Below are 22,417 nucleotides of genomic sequence, written 5' to 3'. Positions count from 1 at the left end.
TCATCAAATTAAGACAAAAGACAACTTCTAAAAGTTTTCAAAATTTCTAATTATGAGGACCTTCACTCAAAGTCTTATAAAAGTTACATATATAGTCAGCTGCTGAAATATTTGAAACTTTTTGAACCTCTTTCGCCTGCAAAATCGTAACAGAGTCATTAAATTAAGGCTCATTCCAAAAACATCTTCAAAAAGACACGAAGACAGGATAAAATGGATATAATTCAAACTGTTTAAATGATACCATCAAGAGTCAAATATTATATCTAGGGCCAAAAGAGGACGGCTAAAAGTTTCCAAACTTTGTAACTAATGGTGCAAACTGTAATCTAGAACACGATATATAACTTTGGTGCCATTGGCACTGACTGAGTAGAGAGATAGATAAAGTAGGTAGAATATAAGACAACATTGGTCCCAACATCCCAACTCATCATCACAGTGTTCTAAATTTGGCTTCTGTTTGATAGGCGACTGGTGTGGTAGCAGCAACGAAAGAGCACCTTAATACTGTCACTGTAACCAGTATGTTCAGTCTGCCATTACCATGAAACCGCTGGAGGTAAGACCATTTTATATTTTACAATATTATTCACCTGTTTTCTACCTTTTAAACTTTGTGTTTTTGTTTATATTTGGTTGTTGTTAATGATATATTAATATAAGTCATTATTTAGATGTGATTTAGTGTGGTATACGAAGTGTGGTATACAGGAGGAAACTAGGTTATCGCTAGGTATATAGGTATGGTATACACACAGAAGGATGAGTTGAAGAAGAGCTGGTCTTCTCTCTTTTCACCTCCAAATCACACCATGGAATGTATTAAAACTTATTATCTATGGTTTCCCACTTTGAATTTCCAAGTAGTTATTTTTAAAAACTTTGCTACCATTTTGAAATATGTGAAGGAAAATTTTGTTCCATTTCACCTACGAGGACTAATTTTAGGATAGTCTTGGCAGTAGGTTTAAGTAAACATACCTACGTCACTTCATGATGGCGGAACTTGTTATTGACGTTTTACAGTAGTGCTAACCTTTAGCTCCAAAACAGTTACTTTTTTGTAAAAATCGATTTTTAGGTAAAACTTTATCTTAAAAAAAAATTGTATATTCTGACATATTTAGAAAATTTATGTAAGCAAAATTTGTATATTAAATTATGCATATTATAACTTAGGCCTATGTATAAAATGGACGTCAAAAAAAGTATTCTGGTAATTTTCAACTTTTACTTCCAATAAAACTGAATTTAGATATGATTTATATAAGGGAGAGAGAGAGAGAGAGAGAGAGAGAGAGAGAGAGAGAGAGAGGGAGGGTTTAAGGTCCACTCAACATTAATTAAGTCATTTCGGGACTAACATATGGTTCAATTTTATTTCAATAAGTCGCTTGCGTGTAGGGTTTTTTAGAAGTGGGAGGAAACCAGAAGACCTGGAGAAAACCCACAAAGTTGGACAGGCGACCCTACTCCTTGTCACGTACAGCCAGGGAAATCGAAACCATGCCAGTTGACTCAATGACAGGCGTTATGATACAGTGCAGGCGCTAACCACTCGGCCATCCATCCCTCCCAAAGCTTTTAGAAACTTTAAAAAGATAAAATAAATTGGAATATCTCTCTCTTTTTATAAAAAAACCAAATCCATTTCAAATTTTTGTTTTGTGGGTACTTGTCAACTTCCATATGTTAATCTTTGTAATAATAAATCAAGATGGCTGCCAGTTTAGGCTTCATCCTTTCTACGTCAGACATAGTAAAAAAAACAGATACTAATCACATTTGTGTTGGGGTTTTTTACGCCATTAGTACTTTTTTTCTGTTTTTAGTCTTTTTTTTTTTTTTTCAAATCTTTGATGAAGTGTGTAACACTGTAACCCAGGTATCATTTAATCTTGTGTATCTAGCACTAATTTCTTTCACATTCGTTTAATATCAAATCTTTGTTGAAAAAATCGTTTAAAATCACCAAAAATCATCTAATTTGTACTTGTATCCAGTTTAAAGCTGACTGATTAATTTGTATAATGAGTGTCTAATTTACAAGTATTTAATTTCCTGACCATTGTTCATAAATTAATCATTATACATCAATTTGGTTGTTTATTTTTTTTAACAGTGATTGAGAAATTAAACGCTTGTAAATTGGACACTCATTATCAAAATTGAATGGTCAGCTTTAAACTGGACACATGTACAAATCTTTGATGAATAGTGTTTAAATGGTCTCTGGATATGAAATAGATAAATGAACAATTCTAGTTCCACAATATTTGTTTTTAAACAATATTTATCAGCAATGTTTAAAATTATATAACTAAATTACAGCATATAGGATACGAAAACAAGCATAGATTTGTTTTGGGCCCCTAACAACTTTCCTCTCCCCCTCCCGCAGTAGAGCATTGGGGATGAGATTGGGGAGTCTGCTACACAAATTATCGGCCATGTCAATGTAAAAAAAATTAAATACATTTTCAGTCGCATTTTCAAACTAACATCTGTGGAACTTTATTGTAGAAAACGGTAGGTAGGGTGAATATAACTGAATATATTTCTGCCTCTCTCTCTCTCTCTCTCTCTCTCTCTCTCTCTTGTGGAACCTTGTTGTAGAAAACTGTAGGTAGGGTGAATATACCAGTATACAGGAGACAGAGAGCTATTTATAGACTGGTTACTGTTACTAGTATTAGGCAGATGGCATCACATCTCTCTCTCTCTCTCTCTCTCTCTCTCTCTCTTTCTCTCTTTCTTTATATAATTCGATCAAATCCTAGTTGAGGGGTTATTTACGATGTTGACCTACCATATTTGATTTTTTTAATTACATTTAAATTAAACAAGATATTGTCTCAAAAATAGAAATTATAATCAGTGACTTTAAAAAAAAAGAAGCATGGCCAGATTTTGACTGTGAGACAAGTTTGTTGACAATATGATGTTGTATTCTGTTTTAAGTGGAGTAGAAACGTTGATGGAATGGGATTCGAGTGAAGATATCGGAGTCCTTGTGTCAATAGACGTGGCCTGGCCAATAAATGAGTTTAAACGAGTTAGAGATGATTGAAAGAGGACTAGCTCTGGTTTGTTATTTATCATGCACGTTTGTCTCCTCGTACATGCCGAAGGTCTCCACGATATTCCTGGATCTGTCAAAGGGACTGATAATGACATTAAATCATTTTAATCAGAATTTCTATGATGGTGGCGTGCTTATTGTCCAGTCCAACTCAGTGGGATTTGTCATATTGCGATGATATTATGTGTCCTCTCTGTTTAGACGTTTTTCGCATCGATCTGTGAATGTGTATTGATTAAGTGGTGGCTCGTTACCCCAATTGTGGTTTCGCTCGTTACGTGGGCAGTTGACTAGTATTACAGCTACTGCATTCAGTATTCACAGTCACTTTAATACAATCACACCATTTATTTTGGAATCGTTGGATTTTATGTCTTAAAAAAAAAAAATTCATTCCCCATTGATATATAATTATAACTGTTTCAAACCTCCATTACAATAAGAGGGGTTGGATGGCTGAATGGTTAGCACGTGCAGGCTGTATCATAAAGTCTGTCATTGAGTCTACTGGCGTGGTTTCGAATCCCCGGTTGTACGTGACAAGGAGTAGGGTCGCCTGTCCACCCTCGTGAGTTTTCTCCAGGTCCTCCGGTTTCCTCCCACTGCTAAAGACCCCTACGTGCAAGCGAATTATTGAAATAAAATTGAACCATGTGTTCGTCCCGAAATGACCTAGTTTGTGTCGAGTGGACATTAATCGTCATTTCTCTCTCTCTCTCTCTCTCTCTCTCTCTCTCCATTACAATAGGAAATGAAATGGGGTTTAACATCCTACTTCTCTGCACCAACTGGGCTAATGATGTATGCTATGAGGGTAATTTTGTCTAGAAACAGGTCCGACTTCCTACTCTTATTTCGAATTCCAACTGTACAAATTGGGTAATCAGCTAATTGAATAATTATTTAAAATTTTCTGCAGTTTCCTAATTTTGGATTATCGCCCCTTATTTTATGCCTTTATATAAATACACTTTTATAGTTTGATTTCTTCAAGATACCTAGTTTGCATTTCTTATAGGTGTATTACTTATTATGTTTTATGCAATTACATAGCTGAATAATTCCGATTAGTTCCTAAATTGATAGTTTATTACATTTAACTCTGGACGTTTTTTGGCAAACTACCGCCTGAGGTGTACTTTCTTGGCAACCACAGGGATCAATGAGCCACCATAAACCCAGTTGGGGCTGAAAAGTAGGATGGTAAACCCCATTTCATTTCGGTATGAGAATATTTTTAGACCCCAGATCCCACCTGTCAGGGTACAGGGATGACGTTTGTTATTAGTGCATGTAACGGATACATTGTCTGTCGGAATTAAAGGATGGCTGCCTGGGCAAAATTCTCCCGAATTTGCATTACACTAGTAAACATAAAAAAATAGAAAAATAAGCATGTATTAGTCTCAGAATGACCAAATATGGTGTTGATGTGAAACTTCCATTCAACATTCCTGTCTTCATTAGCCCAGTCGGAGCAGAACAGTAGGATGTTAAACTCCATTTCATTTCATTTACTTTCAAAGTTGTCAATTTTGAGAAAAATATTAAAAGAAATGTTTGTAATCAATATTGAAGTGCTTTGATAAACGTCCGTTAGGGCAATATTTAACTATCAAATTAAGTGGAATCAACCAAATAAAATTTCTGACATTTTATTTCTAAAGATTAGAAATTTGTGTCATTTGTTTCACTTTGATTGGCTATAGAGATGAAATCAATGTAGAAGTTGCCACAAACACTCCAAGATTACGATTATTTTGACCATTTTGGCGGAACAGTAGCACTTGTTATTAGCCATCCTTGTACGTCTCGCTGGAAAGTTTTTCGTTCAAGTAGTTCTTTTGTTATTATATCCGTGTATGACAGAACTGTCGTGATGGCAGATTTCCAATCAGACATCATTCCAATTAACTTGATGGAGAGAGTCCCGACACTTTCCATCATACCAAATGACAGCGAGAACTCAAAACCCTTCACAAGCCCCCGTCTTAGTTCGTGGTCACGTCGAAGACAAGTGTCTCACGGAGTCTGATAAATCAGGATCTGTGTTTAAATACAACCTCGTAAACTGTCTCTCGTATCCTAGCTATTACACAAACTCCGCAACAATTTGTCAATTTATTAATTGAAAGCGAGAGAGACGAAGGAAGGCAAAGATAATGCTCTGGGTTTTAATCACGTCTCCAAGCTTTGCGTTAGCACCATGTGTTTTTGCGGACAGCATTTCTCATAGTTTGACATCTAAGAGTATTGACTAAATAACTTGGAGAGATGTTCAATTCCTGCTTGTGTACGTATGAGTGAAATATATTTACGGCTGTGACCCCTGCGATACGAGGTGATATTTTTTTATATTTTTTTATGTAATTTGTCGGAATGGCTTGTATCCAATTACCAGGAACCGATTATTGGTTGTTAATGACATTGTCTTTGTCTTGACATTTATTGTATCGTGGAGTCTCCAATAAGCTGGCCCCCGTTATCAAGATTGTGTCATATCGCTCGTTATTGTATTTTTCTCGCTGATATCTTAGATTCTAGTAATCAAATTTCCGCGCCCTTGGGAATGAGGACAGTATTTGACAAATGTTCATTTCGTTTAATTATATTAAAAATTCATGAGTCGTTAATTAGCCATGGTGTACTTCTTTTGTGTGCTTAATCAATTAACAATGATAATGAAATATTATCGTTTTAATCAAAATTTTTAATGGACCTAAAGGCTTTTTTTTCTTCCTTTTGTCTAATTGTGAAACTGATAAAGAAGTTTGTGTCTTTGATTCATGCTTAACTGATTATTGCGCAAGATTTTCAGCATCTTTAACGCTTTCGAGGCCAATAATGATTTATTGGAGAAATTAGACAAAAATTATTGTCAATTGAAAATAAGATCGATTCAAAACGAATTGGTTAAATAAGGAGAAGAAAGCTATTACCATTTACAGATAAAGTTTAAAAGTAAATTATTTATTGAATAAATCTGCCTATTGCAGGTCTTTCTTTATATAAACTTTTATTAAAAAAACAAGACCATAATCAACTGTCGATGGCATCAGATACTCTAGATTTTAACTAGATTACAAAGGTTCGCCATTTAAAAATTTAATTTTGAAAATGGAAAAGCGAGGCACAATGCACAAATCTTGTCAAAACTACAAAAGGTGATAACTTGGCTCAGAATAAAGTAATTTGAATAAAATTTTCAATATTTTCATTTTACATTATCTATCTTGGCATGGAGTTAGAGAGAGAGAGAGAGAGATGGGGTTTAACGTCCACTCGACACAAACTAGGTCATTTCGGGACTAACATATGGTTTAATTTTATTTCAATAATTCGCTTGCGCATAGGGGTCTTTAGCAGTGGGAGGAAACCGGAGGACCCGGAGAAAACCCACGAGGTTGAACAGGCGACCCTAGGCATGGAGTAAGAACAGAACATATTATTAAATGACCACCATATTTCTCACATGCAATGTTTGAAAACTCTTTATTCGTAAATTAGTTGGGGGGGTTGGGTGGCTGAATGGTTAGCACGTGCGCTCTGTACCATATAGTCTGTCATTGAGTCAACTGCCATGGTTTCGAATCCCCGGTTGTACGTGGCAAGGAGTAGAGTCGCCTGTCCAACCTCGTGGGTTTTTTCTTGGTCCTCCGGTTTCCTCCCACTGCTAAAGACCCCTACGCGCAAGCAAATTATTGAAATAAAATTCAACCATATGTTAGTCCCGAAATGACCTAGTTTGTGTCCAGTGGAGGTTAAACTCTCTGTCTCTCTCTCTCTCTCTCTCTCGTAAATTAGTTGACTACCAGTATAAGGTTTGTTTACAGTAAGTGATGTTATAGCTAGATAAACAATTGAGGTTATTTGAGATTATTGGAAGGACCAAGGTGGAATCTCTTAACATTTCTAAATTAATATACATATTCTACAACTGATGTCCAGGTTGTGCGTGACAGGGAGTAGGATCGCCTGTCCAACCTCGTGGGTTTTCTCTGTGTCCTCTCACTGCTAAAATACCTCTACGCGCAAACGAATTATTAAAGTAAAATTGAACCATATATTAGTCCCGAAATGACTTAGTTTGTGTCGAGTGGACGTTAAACCCCATCTCTCTCTCTCTCTCTCTCTCTCTCTCTCTCTCTCTCTATCTCACAATTAGTCTAATTAAAGGTTGAATAACTACAACAAATTATTCCGACTTGCATAAACTTATTGCCTCTTTTACCACCAACTTCTGATTACTAACGACAAATTATTTCATTTTACATAGACTCATTGCTACTTAGATATTTAATTATATTCAAATGAAACCTATGATGTGATTCAAAATGGAATTTGGCTGTGCAGTTGATTCCATCATTCCATCAGGTTCTTTGCGGTCATAAAAGTTTAATCGTTTCAGGTAATTTGAGACGGAAGAGCCGCCTTTTCTATTATTTATAAATAAAATTCTAATTTATATTACACATGCAATTTACTGTGTGCATCTTGATCTTTCTTTTCTCATTCCTACCAGTCTGTGTTTAAAAAAAGTAGGACGTTAAATCCCATTTTATTCCATTTCTTTGCGCCTTTAACACCAAAATAAGTCTGTACAATTTTTTCTCTCTGGTATGGTCAAAACTAAAAGATTATAATATTTTCAAGGTGTTAGATAAATTAAAATGAAATGTAATGGAGGTTATCAACCTACTGGACTAATGACGACAGGAAATAATTTAAAATGAGCTACTTTGCACTTGATAAAAAATAACCTGAACCTACCAAAAAACTTCATGCAGACAATTTTTTAAGTGTAAAATGTCAATTTATTTCGAATGCAAATTTGAAAATTATAAGTCATAAAGATGGAAGTCGTGTAGAAATTAAAAGGCAGTTTTTTAAATTTATAGGCCCTATCGAATGCAAATTTGTAAATTATGTCATAAACATGGAAGTTGTGTAGAAATTAAAAGCAGTTTTTTAAATACAAAAAGTCAATTTATATCAAATGCAAATTTGAGAATTATAAGTCATAAACATGGAATTTGGGTAGAAATTAAAAGGCAGAGATAGGGTGTAATAATAAAGAAATAAAAGTTGTTCACAGTCGACAGGATGTAGCCCAGTGAATGAAGATCAATGAATAAGAATCACATGGAATAGTTAATAAAGCATAGTGTGATAAACGGTTTGATGAGTTAACACATGTGTTACGATTAGTTAGCTTAACAAGGCAACTCTTCATATAATACGGCTACACGACCATAGTCAGAGAACTCCCAGTAGCCAATGTTTCTTCTTATTCATCATACATATAACTTGTGTACCTTGTCATCACTTTACGGGCATCAGCATACCACGAATATCTCTATTAAATGCTGATTGGTTATTGCGTAGTGTTGCACAGTTTGAGAATACCGACTAACGTCCAGATTTTGATGTTTTTTTTATCATTCTCGAATTCTAGAGTTTTAAATGCCATTTTCACGTGCAGTGATTGTACATAATCTGTTCCTCTAGCTAACAAGTCTGTTGATTACGTAGTAACGTAAATGGAAACCAAGAATACCGTCACAGGCAATCAAAATCTCAACAGGAATTTCTTAAAAGGAGTTTTTAAAAATTGAATTGTATTTTGCTGGCATGTGTTTTAAGTTTAGTTCCTGGTATCTGATGTTATTGAAGAAACGTGGTTAGAAAGGAGAAACATATTAACATGAACACCTGTATTTTTCTGATGTAATAACAATTTATTTAAGTCAAGGCTCCTTTTTTTTTTAAAGTTTAAAAAGTTTTTAAATGGTTTAGCGATGTACAGTAGCCATTCCGAAACTTTTACGATATTAAAAGTTACTGTTGACTTTGAAGTATAAAAGAAGTGTGAAATTTATTTCTGCTGCATTCCATGATGTGACTTGTGGGATTTGTTTTGAAACTTGGAATTGTAAAATGGGATATTGAATTTACTGTGATTTATCATGTTAACGAACATCGACAGTGTCGAATATGAATTCTAACTTTTGAACTTATGAAAAGTTGGTATATTTGAAAACATGGATTTTTTATTAAGAAACTTTTAAAATTATGTGAAAAATTTTCTATATTTGAAGACATGAATTTAAGTACGAATAGTGGAGTTGGTACTCTATCCTACTCGGATGTTCGGATCCGGATGTCTGCCCTCCACATGGATTGCTTACAGGGAATTATGCGTCATATGTCCTCAAAGACTAGTTTTTTCTTGCAGGCTATTCGCTGTACCCACCCGAACTGTACTTGTGAATGTTTCTCTCCAGAAAAACAGTGCATACGAACATGTGAATCCTGCAAACATGGATGGGTCACCCATGGTAAGTTGAATATTTTTATATTTTTTTTACTGCCGAGGGATAGTATGTTTAAAGTGACAGGGTGTTAAACAGTAATAACATGAAATGGAATTTTTAACGTCCTACTTTTCTGCACCGACTGGGCTATTAAAGACAAGGTTCTAAATAGTAAATGGCGTGGTTTCGATTCCCCGGTGGTACGTGACAAGGAGGGTTTTCTCCGGGTCCTCCAGTTTCCTTCCACTGCTAAAGACCCCTATGCGCAAGCAAATTATTCAAATAAAATTGAATCATATGTTAGTCCCAAAATGACATAGTTTGTGTCGAGTGGACATTAAACCCCATTTCTCTCATTTATTGGGCCTGTCCGACATCCTTATAGTGAAGAACTTGGGTCTATATAGGAGACTCAACATGGACCCCAACTACTGTGTTATAGTGAACCCAAATGTACCTTGAAAATGTTTGAATATTATCGGGGTTATATGTAACTGTCTCTTTAATGTACTATTCCTCTCTTGTGTTTCTTATATTTATATAAATATTACATCTTTACACATTATCACCCTTCACACACCAATATTATATTGTTTAATTATCAAAAATACTGAGATCTGCTGCTGTAGACATAGGCGTACGAGCTGGGGGGGCTGGGGAGGCGACTGCCCCCCCATTTTGGGCACCAAATGCTGGGAAAATTTGGGCACACAATTGTACTTTGTAAAAGTTGTATAAAAAAAATATTGTCTTCTTGAATGTGTCCAATTTAACAGCGAATTTATTATTATTATGTAACATACTAAGAACCTAACTACATTTTTTGGGCACCAACCACCACCGCCCCCCCAGTCAAAAATTTCCCTGTACGCCTATGGCTGTAGATCAAGGTCAATCATTGATTCAAGTGTCCTGGAGTAATATCCTACATGCTTGATCAGAACCTATCAGGTGTCCTGGAGTAATATCCTATACGCTTGATCGGCACCTATCAAGTGTCCTGGAGTAATATCCTATACGCTTGATCGGCACCTATCAAGTGTCCTGGAGTAATATCCTTGTACATGCTACTATTTTGCCCGAATATCACCAGCCACCAATTTAGCCAAATATACAATAAATTGACTTTGACAGTTAATATAGTTTAATGATATGAATATTGATAGTATTACAGAGATTCTTCGTGCTATAGATTGGTATAGTAGTCCTGAAGTTTCTTGGTGCCATAAATTGGTATATTAGTCCTGAAGTTCCTTGTTTTAATTTGAGGTCTAATCTTTTAGTGTTCATTGAAATAATAATTACAAGTTCCCAAATATTCTGTGACCTCCTTGTCGAGAATCGTGGAGGGGCACAACTATACATCACTGTCAGATCTCATGGCTTTTGTTCTGTAACTCTGGAACCTGCCCACCACCCCCCACCCCCACTTCCCATCCTCACCCCCCACTGATAAAGATGCTTAGATGAATTATTGAAAAGAGTGGTAGCCCTAAAGTGGATGTAAAACCCTATCTCAATGTCTGCTTTGATTTATATAAATGATATTTGTAAGGTCAGAGGTCAGAGAGGTCAGGGTTTATATATTACACTGCTTGTCGTTTGTGTAATAATCGATGTGTAACATCAAACGATTTTTATAATTGAAACGATGTAATTTATCAGATCTTTATTCCCAGGTGATTCATTCACAATAAATTATATCGTACAAAAAAACCCCTGAAATGACATGTCTGCTTATTAACACATTATTCTAGTTATCTCGTCATACCGGGGAGACAGAGAGAGAGAAATTGGGTTTAACGCCACTCGACACAAACTAGGCCATTTCGGGACTAACATATGGTTCAATTTATTTCAATAATTTGCTTGTGCGTAGGGATCTTTAGCAGTGGGAGGAAACCGGAGAACCCAGAGAAATCCCAGGAGGTTGGACAGGCGACTCTATTCCTTGTCACGTACAACCAGGGAATCGAAACTACGCCTGTTGACTCAATGACAGACCTTATGATACAACGTGCACACGCTAACCATTCGGCCATCCAACCCCGGTGTGTGTGTGTAACCCTTTAAGTTGCATGTGTGTAGGATCGTAGCTGTTGAAGAAATATAATTTTAAAGGCCCATTTTCTGCTGATTTATTTTCAAATTAATTACTTATTTAAGAAAACAAAACCTTTTTAAAACCTTAAAAAAGAGACCCATCACATGGTTTTAAAGAAGTTTATAGGTGGCTCTGGCTTGTTTTGATCATATCCCGTTTATATCATTTGCAGCGAATACTGAATATATATGCAGACAAAATTTTAATTTAATTTCGTCATATATTTGTAAATACTGATTAGCCCAGTTTAGGAGCAGAACAGTAGGACGTTAAACCCCATTTCATTTCAATTGTAAATACTGAACAAAACAGAATCATTGTTGGATTGATGTATCTATTAGAGATAAAACATGCCTCAAAAAACTTCAGTGGCAGGTGCTCCCTTGGATGAATACTACAAGGATAAATTATACAAATCGACATAAATATTCCCCAAAATATTATTTTAAAAAAAATACTTAACAGAAAGAATCATTGTTGGATTGATGTATCTATTAAAGATAAAATATCCCTAAAAAAAACATCAGTGACAGGTGCTCCCTTGGATGAATTCTACCTGTACAAATTATACAAATCAACATAAATATCCCCCAAAATATTATTTTAAAAAAATACTGAACATAACAGAATCATTGTTGGATTGATGTATCTATTAAAGATAAAATATCCCTAAAAAAAACATCAGTGACAGGTGCTCCCTTGGATGAATTCTACCTGTACAAATTATACAAATCAACATAAATATCCCCCAAAATATTATTTTAAAAAAATACTGAACATAACAGAATCATTGTTGGATTGATGTATCTATTAAAGATAAAATATCCCTCAAAAAAACATCAGTGACAGGTGCTCCCTTGGATAAATTCTACCTGTACAAATTATACAAATCGACATAAATATCCCATCAAATATTATATTTAAAAAAGCCATTTATTTCAATTTACATGTTTAAAAAAATCTGCTGACATTTTATGATTGACGATGAGCAGCCAATTCTATAAACATCCATGTTGCTTGTAATCAGCCATTTTAACAGAACTACATCTCTACAGGAGAGAGATTATTACATCAGTAGCAGAAATGGCAGTGATTTGGTTATGTAACTAAAGTAGTCCCATGGGGTAGCATTCTGGGCTTAATTAACCAATCAACAAACTGTAATTAGCTTTTAATGTTTGTTCATTTGACCAATAGTTAATCAGGAGACATTCACCAGATGACTGATGTATTGTGCTCTTGTATTCTGTCAGCTGATTGGCCATTCAAAATGTAATTTAATTGTAGTCATCAATTATTGGAAAATACTTGAAGGTCGTTTTATCACAGCAGGAGATTATTGAGTTGAAATGAAAATGAAGGCTAGTCACTGTGACAATTTTGTCCACTGTGAACCATTTTGGTCTTTGTGTCAGATTCAAGCGTTTCCATTTGTAGAGTCAGATGGCTGTGTAATGGTTTATGGTGTGGTGCGGTTCAGTTTTTTGACCCCCCTTATTTACTTTGCCCCTAGACCAAATGGGAGTAGTCTTAGTAGGAGCATTTTTAGTGGGTGGGTCAGTCTTGCTCTTTTAATACGTCAAATTCCATTTTTTTTGACAGACAAACTAATAACTAAATTAACTCCCACTACCCATAAATCTGATTTTGTAACAGAAGTCTAATTCTGTAACATAAATTTAAATTTGTAAGATGAATATAATTTTATAACATAAATATAATTTTGTAACATAAATATAATTTTGTAACATAAATATAATTTTGTAAGATGAATCTAATTTTTGTAAGATGAATCTAATTTTTGTAACATAAATATAATTTTGTGGCAATCCCATAAAAGTTGGTGGGCAAAAGGTGGTGGGTGAGTGGTCTAACAAGCATCTGCACTTTTGATCATAAGGACTGTCATTGAGTCACATGTTATTGAAATAAAAAATACCATATGTTAGTCCCAAAACCACATGATTTGCATTGGGTTCACGAAATACCCCGTCACTCTGTAACACCTGATACCACCTGCTACAGATAGCTATCCACTATATCTTGTAGTTCAAAAAATCTAATTTTAGTCCGAAACCAACCCCTGACAAGCGAATTATTGAAATAAAACTGAACCCTATGTCAGTCCCAAAATGACATAGTGTGTGTCTAGCGGACATTAAACCCCATTGCTCTCTCTCTTAACCAAGGTCACATTGTTGTAGACAAAGTTTAAAGGGGTTTCTCATTATATTTTAACCAACCCCAGATGAAATATGAATAATAAATTACAAGTTGTCCTGTTGTTGTATTTCATTCCTGGAGATCAAATGCAAATTAACACGATAACATAGTTTTATTGCCAGTTGACCAAATTGGATTATATCCCCTGGGATGAGAGACTGGACTTAATACACATTGATTAAATCATATCAAAAGCTTATTAATTCTTGATGCAGTTAGAGTATATTAGTTGGTTAAGATAATCTTCTTCCAGGACAGTGAACAGTAGGAACAAGTAGCAACTAGTAAATAGTAATTCAATTAGAGGGATAGAGAGGGGGTGCATAGAGTGAGGGGGAGAGGGGTTGCATAGAAAGAGGTGGTGCAAGATGGTGCATAGACTAGAGAGAGGGGGAGAGGGTTGCATAGAAAGAGGTGGTGCAAGATGGTGCATGGAGTGAGGGGGAGAGGGGGTAAATAGAGTGAGGGGGGAGGGGTGCAGAGAGAGGTGGTGCAAGATGGTGCATAGACTAGAGAGAGGGGGAGAGGGATGCATAGAGAGAGGGGATGCATACAGTGAGGGGGAGCAGGGGTGAATAGAGTGAGGGGGTGCATAGAGAGATGGGGAGAGGGAAGGGAATGTTGGAGAGAGAGAGAGAGGGGAGAGAAGGAAGGGAAGGGAATGTTTGAGAGTGAGAGAGTGAAGGGAGTGGGAGGGAAGGGAATATTGGAGAAAGAGAGAAGGGAGTGGATAGAAAGGGAATATTGGTTGGAGAGAGAGAGAGAAGGAGGGAGGGAAGGGAAGGAAATGTTGGTGTTAGAGAGAGTGAGGTGGAGGAGAGAGAAATGAGGTTTAATGTCCACACAACACAAGCCAGGTCATTTTTGAACTAATATTTTTATTTCAATAATTCTCTTGGGAAAAGTGAGAGGAGAAATCCATGAAGTTAGGTGGGTGACCTTCACATCACACACAGCCCTGCGATTGAAATCGTGACACTTGCCACAATGACAGACCTTATGATCTAAAGCTCACACATTACACCATCCCCCCACCCCCCAATATTCGACAGACATTGATAATAAGCATGTATAAATTGTACAACGCAAAATCTATTTTAACACGAAAATAATAAAGTTACAATAAAATCAAAAACAAACTGCTGAATAGTTTCTGCTCGTACTACGACTCATTCTCTTCCAATATGTCAAATTTAAAAACTTCCTGGAACCAGGAGTCAAATGCTGTCCATCGTAATAATGAAGTTCCGATAAAATCAGAAACAAATTGCTGAATAGTTTCTGCTCGAACGACAACTCCTAATCTTCGAATATGATGTCAAATCTAAAAACTTCCTGGAAGCAGGAGTCAAATGCTGTCCATCGTATTTTAAACAAAAACAATTTGAAATATTCGCATGTCGCTATTAATATTGATCCGGCGTTGATAAATGTTTCCCTCGATAGATGTGATCAAGTTTGATCGTATCTCATTAGACGGGGGCCTAACGGAATGGTAAATACCGTATTGATAGCCTGCTTCACTGATTGTCGTTGGAAATGATAGCGTTTACGACAAGGCCAATTGAGTTATTTTCTCTGTATGAAATAATTCTTGGCATCAAGGGGTTTGTCGACGGATCTATTCTATCTAACTCCATTATTAACGGTGAATACCCCCTTAATTAGATGACAGCATAACTGGATATGACCAATCGAACGACTGAATACATCCAGCACAAACTACCGATGCCAATCATTGTGAATGTCCTGATAATTACGGTGATTGGCTGGTGACAATTATGATGGGAAGTTATATTACCGCAGTAAATATTACCGCAGTAAATATTACGTATAAAGGACAGGACCATTAAAGTAAATATCAATAAACCGCCTGGGTAATCAACCAAAATGTCGTCTGTTTATAAATTCAGCTTTCGAGTGTTTTTCATTTAATGATCTCAACTATTTTGAGTTTTATTAACGAAGAGTTTTTTTTAGAAATAAACCAAACGTTAAATTGGTTTGCACTCGTCGATAACCTTTTAATAGATGTTTTTGTCCAGCCATTGTTGCGTTTAAAGAGAGAGAGAGAAATGGGGATTTAACATCCACTCGACACAAACCAGGTCATTTTGGCCTAACATTGGTTCAATTTTATTTCATTAATTCGGTTGCGCGTAGGGATCTTTAGCAGTGGGAAGAAACCGCAAAACCTGAGAAAACCCACGATATTGGACAGGCGACCCTACTCCTTGTCACTTACAACCAGGGAATTGAAATCACGCCAGTTGACTCTATAACAGACATTACAATATAGTGTGCACGTGCTAACCATTTGGCCACCCAACCCCACCTCAAGGGTTAGAGACTTAGCTCCTTTAACCATTGGCCCCACCCACCCCCCGCCCAGAACAAACAATACAATTTTGATGGTACAATTAGATATATTTTCCAATTGTAAGTACAATACAGGACAACTGTATCAGAAAACAAGGACAGAACAAACCATAAAGAAGTGACGGATGGTACAATGAGATTTTTAGAGTAAATATAGGATAACTGAACAACAAAACAAGGACACAACAAACAATACACTAGCGCTGTTATAATCAGATAAGGAACTCTTGAGTTACGTATCACCGAGTGGATGGCATATAGTCGATGGTATATAGTCAGAGTCAGATTTACCAATAGTAAAAGATTTGTCCAGGGTCCACGGGCATCTGGGAGCCCACCAAAATTAATTTATCGTGCAGCGTGCCAGCGTATGTCCTTGTTTCTATCAATTTGGTGTGAGGCGTAAATCTGGCCCTACTTATAGCTTCTTACAGATTAATGTTTTTGGTTTCATCAGAATCTGTCGTCCTCCATTTGTAATCTGTCTCATTTTTTTTCACCAGGAAATAAAACCCACGCTGAAATCAATAAATTTGTTTTGCTCTTGTCACACAAGTAGTCATTTCGACTAGACTAGGTTTCATTATATAGGGACCTGTTGATCTAGAATATGATAGTCGATAATATCCAGTTTTAATTGACTTGATAAATTATGTGAATTTTTGTTATGACTTGTGCCGTGTTGACATGCTACTTTCTTCATTTTGATTTTGTTGAAATTGTTCACTGGATTAATGGAGTATGGTTTATTGTCTTGTCAACACTATATTTCGCTTAATATGGTAATTGTCATTTCTATGTGAAGAAGGGAGGATTTGGCCTGGACAGTGGACACCAATATTTCTGCCCAGTCTTCATAGCCAGTTATCAAGAGTTCTTTTAAATGCACTCAATCTGATTTTTTTTTATCCCATCTGAAGAACTAGACACACAGGCTATTGGTCAAATAAGTTAGAACCAAGCTTGAGAAAGAAAATCCCAAAGGCTCTTTTGTCACCTCAGGACTTTTTAATTTGACTGGTTGGAGGCTGTTATGCTCGTCTTTGTAACTAATGCGAAAAGAATGAGGTTTTATGTCTCTTTAACTAATAGGGAGCCACGGTGGCTAGGTGGTTAAGACGCTGGCTCGCTAGCCTGGAGGTTTGTGTGTTCGATCCCTGCATTGGCCGAGAAAGATCGTCCAGATTTTCCGTTGTGGTTTCCCCTTGTCAGTGGTGCAGAACGGAGGGCCTGACAAGTACAGCTGTCTAGTCCTTCGTATGATACGAAAAACCAAGGTCCCGTGTATATATTGGAATGAACGTAAAAGATCCCCTGGCAGTTGGAATTCCATATAAGAGTAGGCGATAGTGCTGCTGCCCGGGCAAAATTTCCCTCATAGCACACTGCATGGCGTATGCCCGTCTTCATTAGCCCAGTATAGGAGCAGAACAGTAGGACGTTAAACCCCATTTCATTTCATTTTCATTTCATTTCACTTTAACTAATATGACACATTTCGCCAAGGCAGTGGCATTAAAACCAAGCTATCAAGAGACTACCAGTTTGACCTTGACTAACTAGTTCTCAAATAAGCTAATATTCATCGCTTCCGAAGAACCCAAATTTTTTTCCTAAGGAAGTTACTTTTAATGACAGACGGCCTCTGTTCACAATACAATATCTCCTGGAAAATTTATCAATGGAACAATTTGTTACAACGATTAGATTTCATGTTCGCTGAGTTTTTACGTTATAAATAGCTGTACCTCTAGAAATAATAATCTGTAACACAGCTTCAAAAATAAACACATAAAACAGCTGTATAATTCATTCAAAACCCTGCTTCATGTATTCACATTTCATAATTATAAAAACTCCACAACCGCTTTGTTCAGTGAGCAATGAATACACGATAGATATGAGGGTTTTTTTTTTCGTTTGTCTTGTAAAACAGTTATTTTATATGGTGAAACAATTCAAGCTATTTGACCTTTCGGCTTTTATTGTTATGGTTCAGAGATGGAATTGAATTCGATAATTTATCTTAAAACATTTTAAATTCAGCGTGGTTCAGTTATAATCCCGAGGATGCAAGGGGTCAAGGCTTTTTATCCATTTCAATTGAAAGTCAAATACAGGCCTGAGATTGAGATCCATGACAGGTGACTCAACTTCTTGTCGCAAACAAGCCTGAGATGGAAACCACATCATTTGACTCATTGACAGACCTTATAATATAAAGTGCATGCATTAGACCACCTGGCCATCCAACTTCATTTCAATCACTGTTTATGAGAAATATCTTTGATCTAGAAACACAAAACTTTGCACATGGTTTCTTATTGATGTATTTGATACATTATAACAACATAAGTTTCATAAAGGGCTATATTTTACTTAAAATTAGGCAAACAATTTTGAGAAAATTTTTAACTTAAGTCTGAGAATGCTTTGTAAACTCGGGGCCAGAGTTTCAGAGCTTATGAATTTATCAGATTCTCAGGTGACCCCCAAACCTCGTGCCAAACTTGAAGTTGTCTCCGACCCGGATCCTCCCCTGCTCAAATTCCTGAACAAGCCACTGTTATTGTGAGAAAGTGACATATTTTTTTATTGAGAGATGAGAGTCTATCTTTCATCTCCCTAAATGTGGCATTCTTCAAGTCAGTGCTCTGTCTATTTTTCTATGAAAGCATCCCTAGAGATACATTTTCATCATATATTTGATTTGCTTTGGTGCGAAAAAGTATAATATACTTCAGGCACGGAGTTAAATTCTCCACAATGAGCTCCGTCACGTTGGAATGTGACTCGGGACAAAATATGGCTGGTAACAGCAGGACAGACAATCATTTCATGAAAAAATGTAGGAAATTGACAGACTTGGCTATAAATGCTTATTTATGCTTCAGCACATGCCAGCTATAATATCATAATTAAATTGTCCCAGAGTAACCTACCCTGTATAATTACAATGTCATATCGGTGGCCGTCTGCTAAACCCATGGTGGCTCCAACTAATTTAATTATTTGACAATCCGCCACACGGCACGTTACAGAGACTTGTCCTCATCGAAATGTCGACAAAAAATGGCACATCGTGTGCACAGGTGATTTAGTCCGCGGAATGGTTTATTACGCAAATTAGAGTCTAATCAATTATGACTTCTGTTCTTGTAGAACGCTATTTGTGGAGAGATTGTTCACGTTTCACGGAAACCCAAGGGACGAAATTTATTCCAACATGAGTTTTATTCCCGAAACATTTCTGTTAATGTCAACAATTAGGTCTTTTTATCGTCATGGAAATCAAGTAGTGACAAGTAGTAGTGAGAGAGAGAGAGAGAGAGAGAGAGAGAGAGTAATGGGGTTTAACGTCCACTAGACACAAACTAGGTCATTTCGGGACTAAGACATGGTTCAATTTTATTTCAATAATTCGCTTGCACCTATGGGGTCTTTAGCATTGAGAGGAAACTGAAGGACCCGGAGAAAACCAACGAGGGTGGACAGGCGACCCTACTCATGTCACATACAACCATTTCTCTCTCTTTCTCTCTCTCTCCCTCTCTCTTTCTCCCTCTCTCTCTCTCTCCCTCTTATTGTTTAAAAACAACTCTTAATCTAGATTCTTAGTTGAATTCGAGGTCCCGTGAAGAAATTGGCGTCCACAAAAAAAAACCCCAAAACATTTGGTAGTTGGAATTTGACAAGAAGTAGGCACGAATGCTACTATCTGGACACAAAACTTCATAGCACACTGCTTGGTGTATGACCGTCTTCGTTAGGTAGGTTGATGTAGATAAGTTAAACATTAAGTTTCATTTCATTTCTTTTCTCCAATTTAAACAAATTTATTAAATAAGCAGTCTCTCTTTCAAGGAAATTTGAAGAAAGCAGGCGTTGAAAAATCATTGCAGGTTTATAGGAACTGTTTAGATTAAGTTAATTCCATGAACCAATCTTTGATGAATTGAATGATTTCCAACAATTTAAAATACTGATGATGAAAAAAAAAATGTAGACATTTTAAAATGTTTAGGAGCTTTTGTATACAATTCGTTGATGTCTTTGTAAGTTTAGTATCTATAATTACGTATGTATATAAGTTTTGTTTGTTTTATGTATATTTTTATGCATATATGCACGCCTGACAAGGACAGTTGTCTAGTTGTTCGGATGGAACGAAAAACCAAGGCACCGTGTATACATTGGCATGCACATAAAAGATCCCATAAAAAATTCGATATGAGAGTAGTGTCGCTGCCTGTGCAAAATTTCTTTCATAGCACACTGTATGGCGTATGCCCGTCTTCATTAGCACCGTAGGAGCAGAACAGTATGATGTTAAACCCCATTTTATTTCATTTCCTACATGTACATTACCATGTAAGTTTTTTTATGCAATAAAGTTTCATCTTCTTCTTTACCTGTATAGTCTGCGCAGGTAACCTCAATATGAAATATTTGCTGCGTGTCTGACCTCTCGATGTGTATGATCTATGTCGAATTAAAGAAAGTCAAGTATTTATCAACCGTCTGTAGATATAGGATAAGATAACGTGTCTGACTGAAAGCTTTTAAACAGGTTAACACACCTTTAACGATCCCAGGTGAAATTAATATCTTCGTTAAGAAATGATTTTTATCTGGATAATCTTCAAGTACTGGTCAAAATATTAGTCAAACATACCGGGTCTAAGGACATGGAAGACAATATGTATGAATATTATAAGGTGCAGGCTCACGGAGCAGAAGGGGGCAAGGGATCATGCTCACAAGAACCTATTAGAAAAATTATTCTTTCCTTTGTGGTGCAAAAAATCAGAAATTGAAAATTATAAAATGATATTTAAAATTACATTCATTAATATTTTTTATAATGAAATACCACCACCACCACCTTTCGGCCATCAGAAATTAGGTACCGAGAGGGTGCACTCTATAATGTAAAGTAAATAACATATTGTAGTTACGAAAAAAAGGAAACATGAGGGTGCAAGGTTGGTCCCAAGGTTGGTCCCATGCTTTCACTTCTCCTCTGGATCTTTTCCAAAGACTCTGAACACTGAATTCAATTAAACTTAACTCTGAATTTGAAGTATTTTTGGGTAATAAAATGGAGGCAAGAAGTAGATTAGTTATTGAAATAAAATATCATTATGATTGCCATGACAATTTTGTTTCCAAGTGACGAAGTTGTTTTAAGTTAAGATTGTTTTCCTTCCTTCTTTGGCAGGGTTGGATAGCCGAATGGTTAGCATGTGCGCTCTGCATCATAAGGTCTGTCGTTGAGTCAACTAGCATGGTTTTGATTCCCCGGTTGTACGTGACAAGGAGTAGGGTCACCTGTCCAACCTCGTGGGTTTTCTCCGGGTCCTCAGGTTTCCTCTTTCTGCTAAAGACACTTAAGCACAAGCAAATTATTGAAATAAAATTGAACCATATGTTAGTCCCAAAATGACCTAGTTTGTGTCGAGTGGACGTTAAACCCCATCTCTCTTTCTCTCTCCTGTGCCAAGAAATTGAAATAAAAAATCTCTCTCTCTCTCTCTCTCTCTCTCTCTCTCTCAAATAATTTAATTATAATATTTGTTTTAAACAGGGAGTGTATATATATCTTTAATCAAGAAGTGTAAATATATCTTTAAAGTAATGTCCTATAAAACGAGAAACTGTAAAGGCTTATCACCTCACCTCATCTCTCTTTCTCTACCAGGTTAATTCACCACGCACATGATATGGATGTGCCTGAGAATGTGCGAGCGTGCCTGCCGTGCTGTGTGTATCTTGTCAATTGTACCCTGCTGGCAGACACAAACCGATAGACCAGATGGATCGACTAACTTCTAAAAACATGTGGCTTCATCATCCTCTCTATACCTTCCATCTTTGAGAGCTGTCATTCCTAATTTGGGCAAGCCACTAAAAACATCACAGGAATGTTTGCTTAAGTTTCAAGTCCTAGTTCAAGCCATGCCCGTCTGCTCCGGCAGCCATCTTGTTTCAGTGATAAATTTGACCAACTGGACATGTCAAATTTAAACTGAGGAAATTTATTGGTCATTTTGTTTCTCAATTAATTTAAATTTGACCATTTGACCAGCAATCATTAATTATACTAGAGTAAATTGTATTCACAATACCGAGAAATTGTTTGTAATATTTTGCACTTAATGAAAAAAAAAAAAACAATATTTACATCAAAATATCAAATGAATTAGATGTTCGTGAAAATCTAACTCAAATGACAAGAAATTTTGTTTTGAAATGACTTCAAGTCATTGTCTGTTTTATAAAAAATTATTTGTCATTAAATTGTAAAATAAT

The 22,417-nt window shown here is 36.2% G+C and overlaps 1 protein-coding gene across 1 annotated transcript in view; it reads left to right on the top strand.

The window, feature by feature from the left end:
* Positions 1-461: 461 nt before the first annotated feature.
* The window catches only part of LOC126817092 (zinc finger protein basonuclin-2), a 50,164-nt gene continuing 28,208 nt past the window's right edge, over positions 462-22,417 (top strand). The window contains exons 1-2 of the mRNA XM_050543892.2: positions 462-562; positions 9,321-9,423. Coding sequence (XP_050399849.2) covers positions 548-562; positions 9,321-9,423 — 118 coding nt within the window. The 5' untranslated portion in view covers positions 462-547. The remainder of the gene's footprint in view (positions 563-9,320; positions 9,424-22,417) is intronic.

The sequence above is a fragment of the Patella vulgata genome, chromosome 4 (assembly GCF_932274485.2).
Source record: "Patella vulgata chromosome 4, xgPatVulg1.2, whole genome shotgun sequence".
Lineage (NCBI taxonomy): Eukaryota > Metazoa > Mollusca > Gastropoda > Patellidae > Patella > Patella vulgata.
The sequence above is the reverse complement of the archived record's forward strand: the minus strand, read 5'-3'. Positions and strand labels throughout refer to the sequence as shown.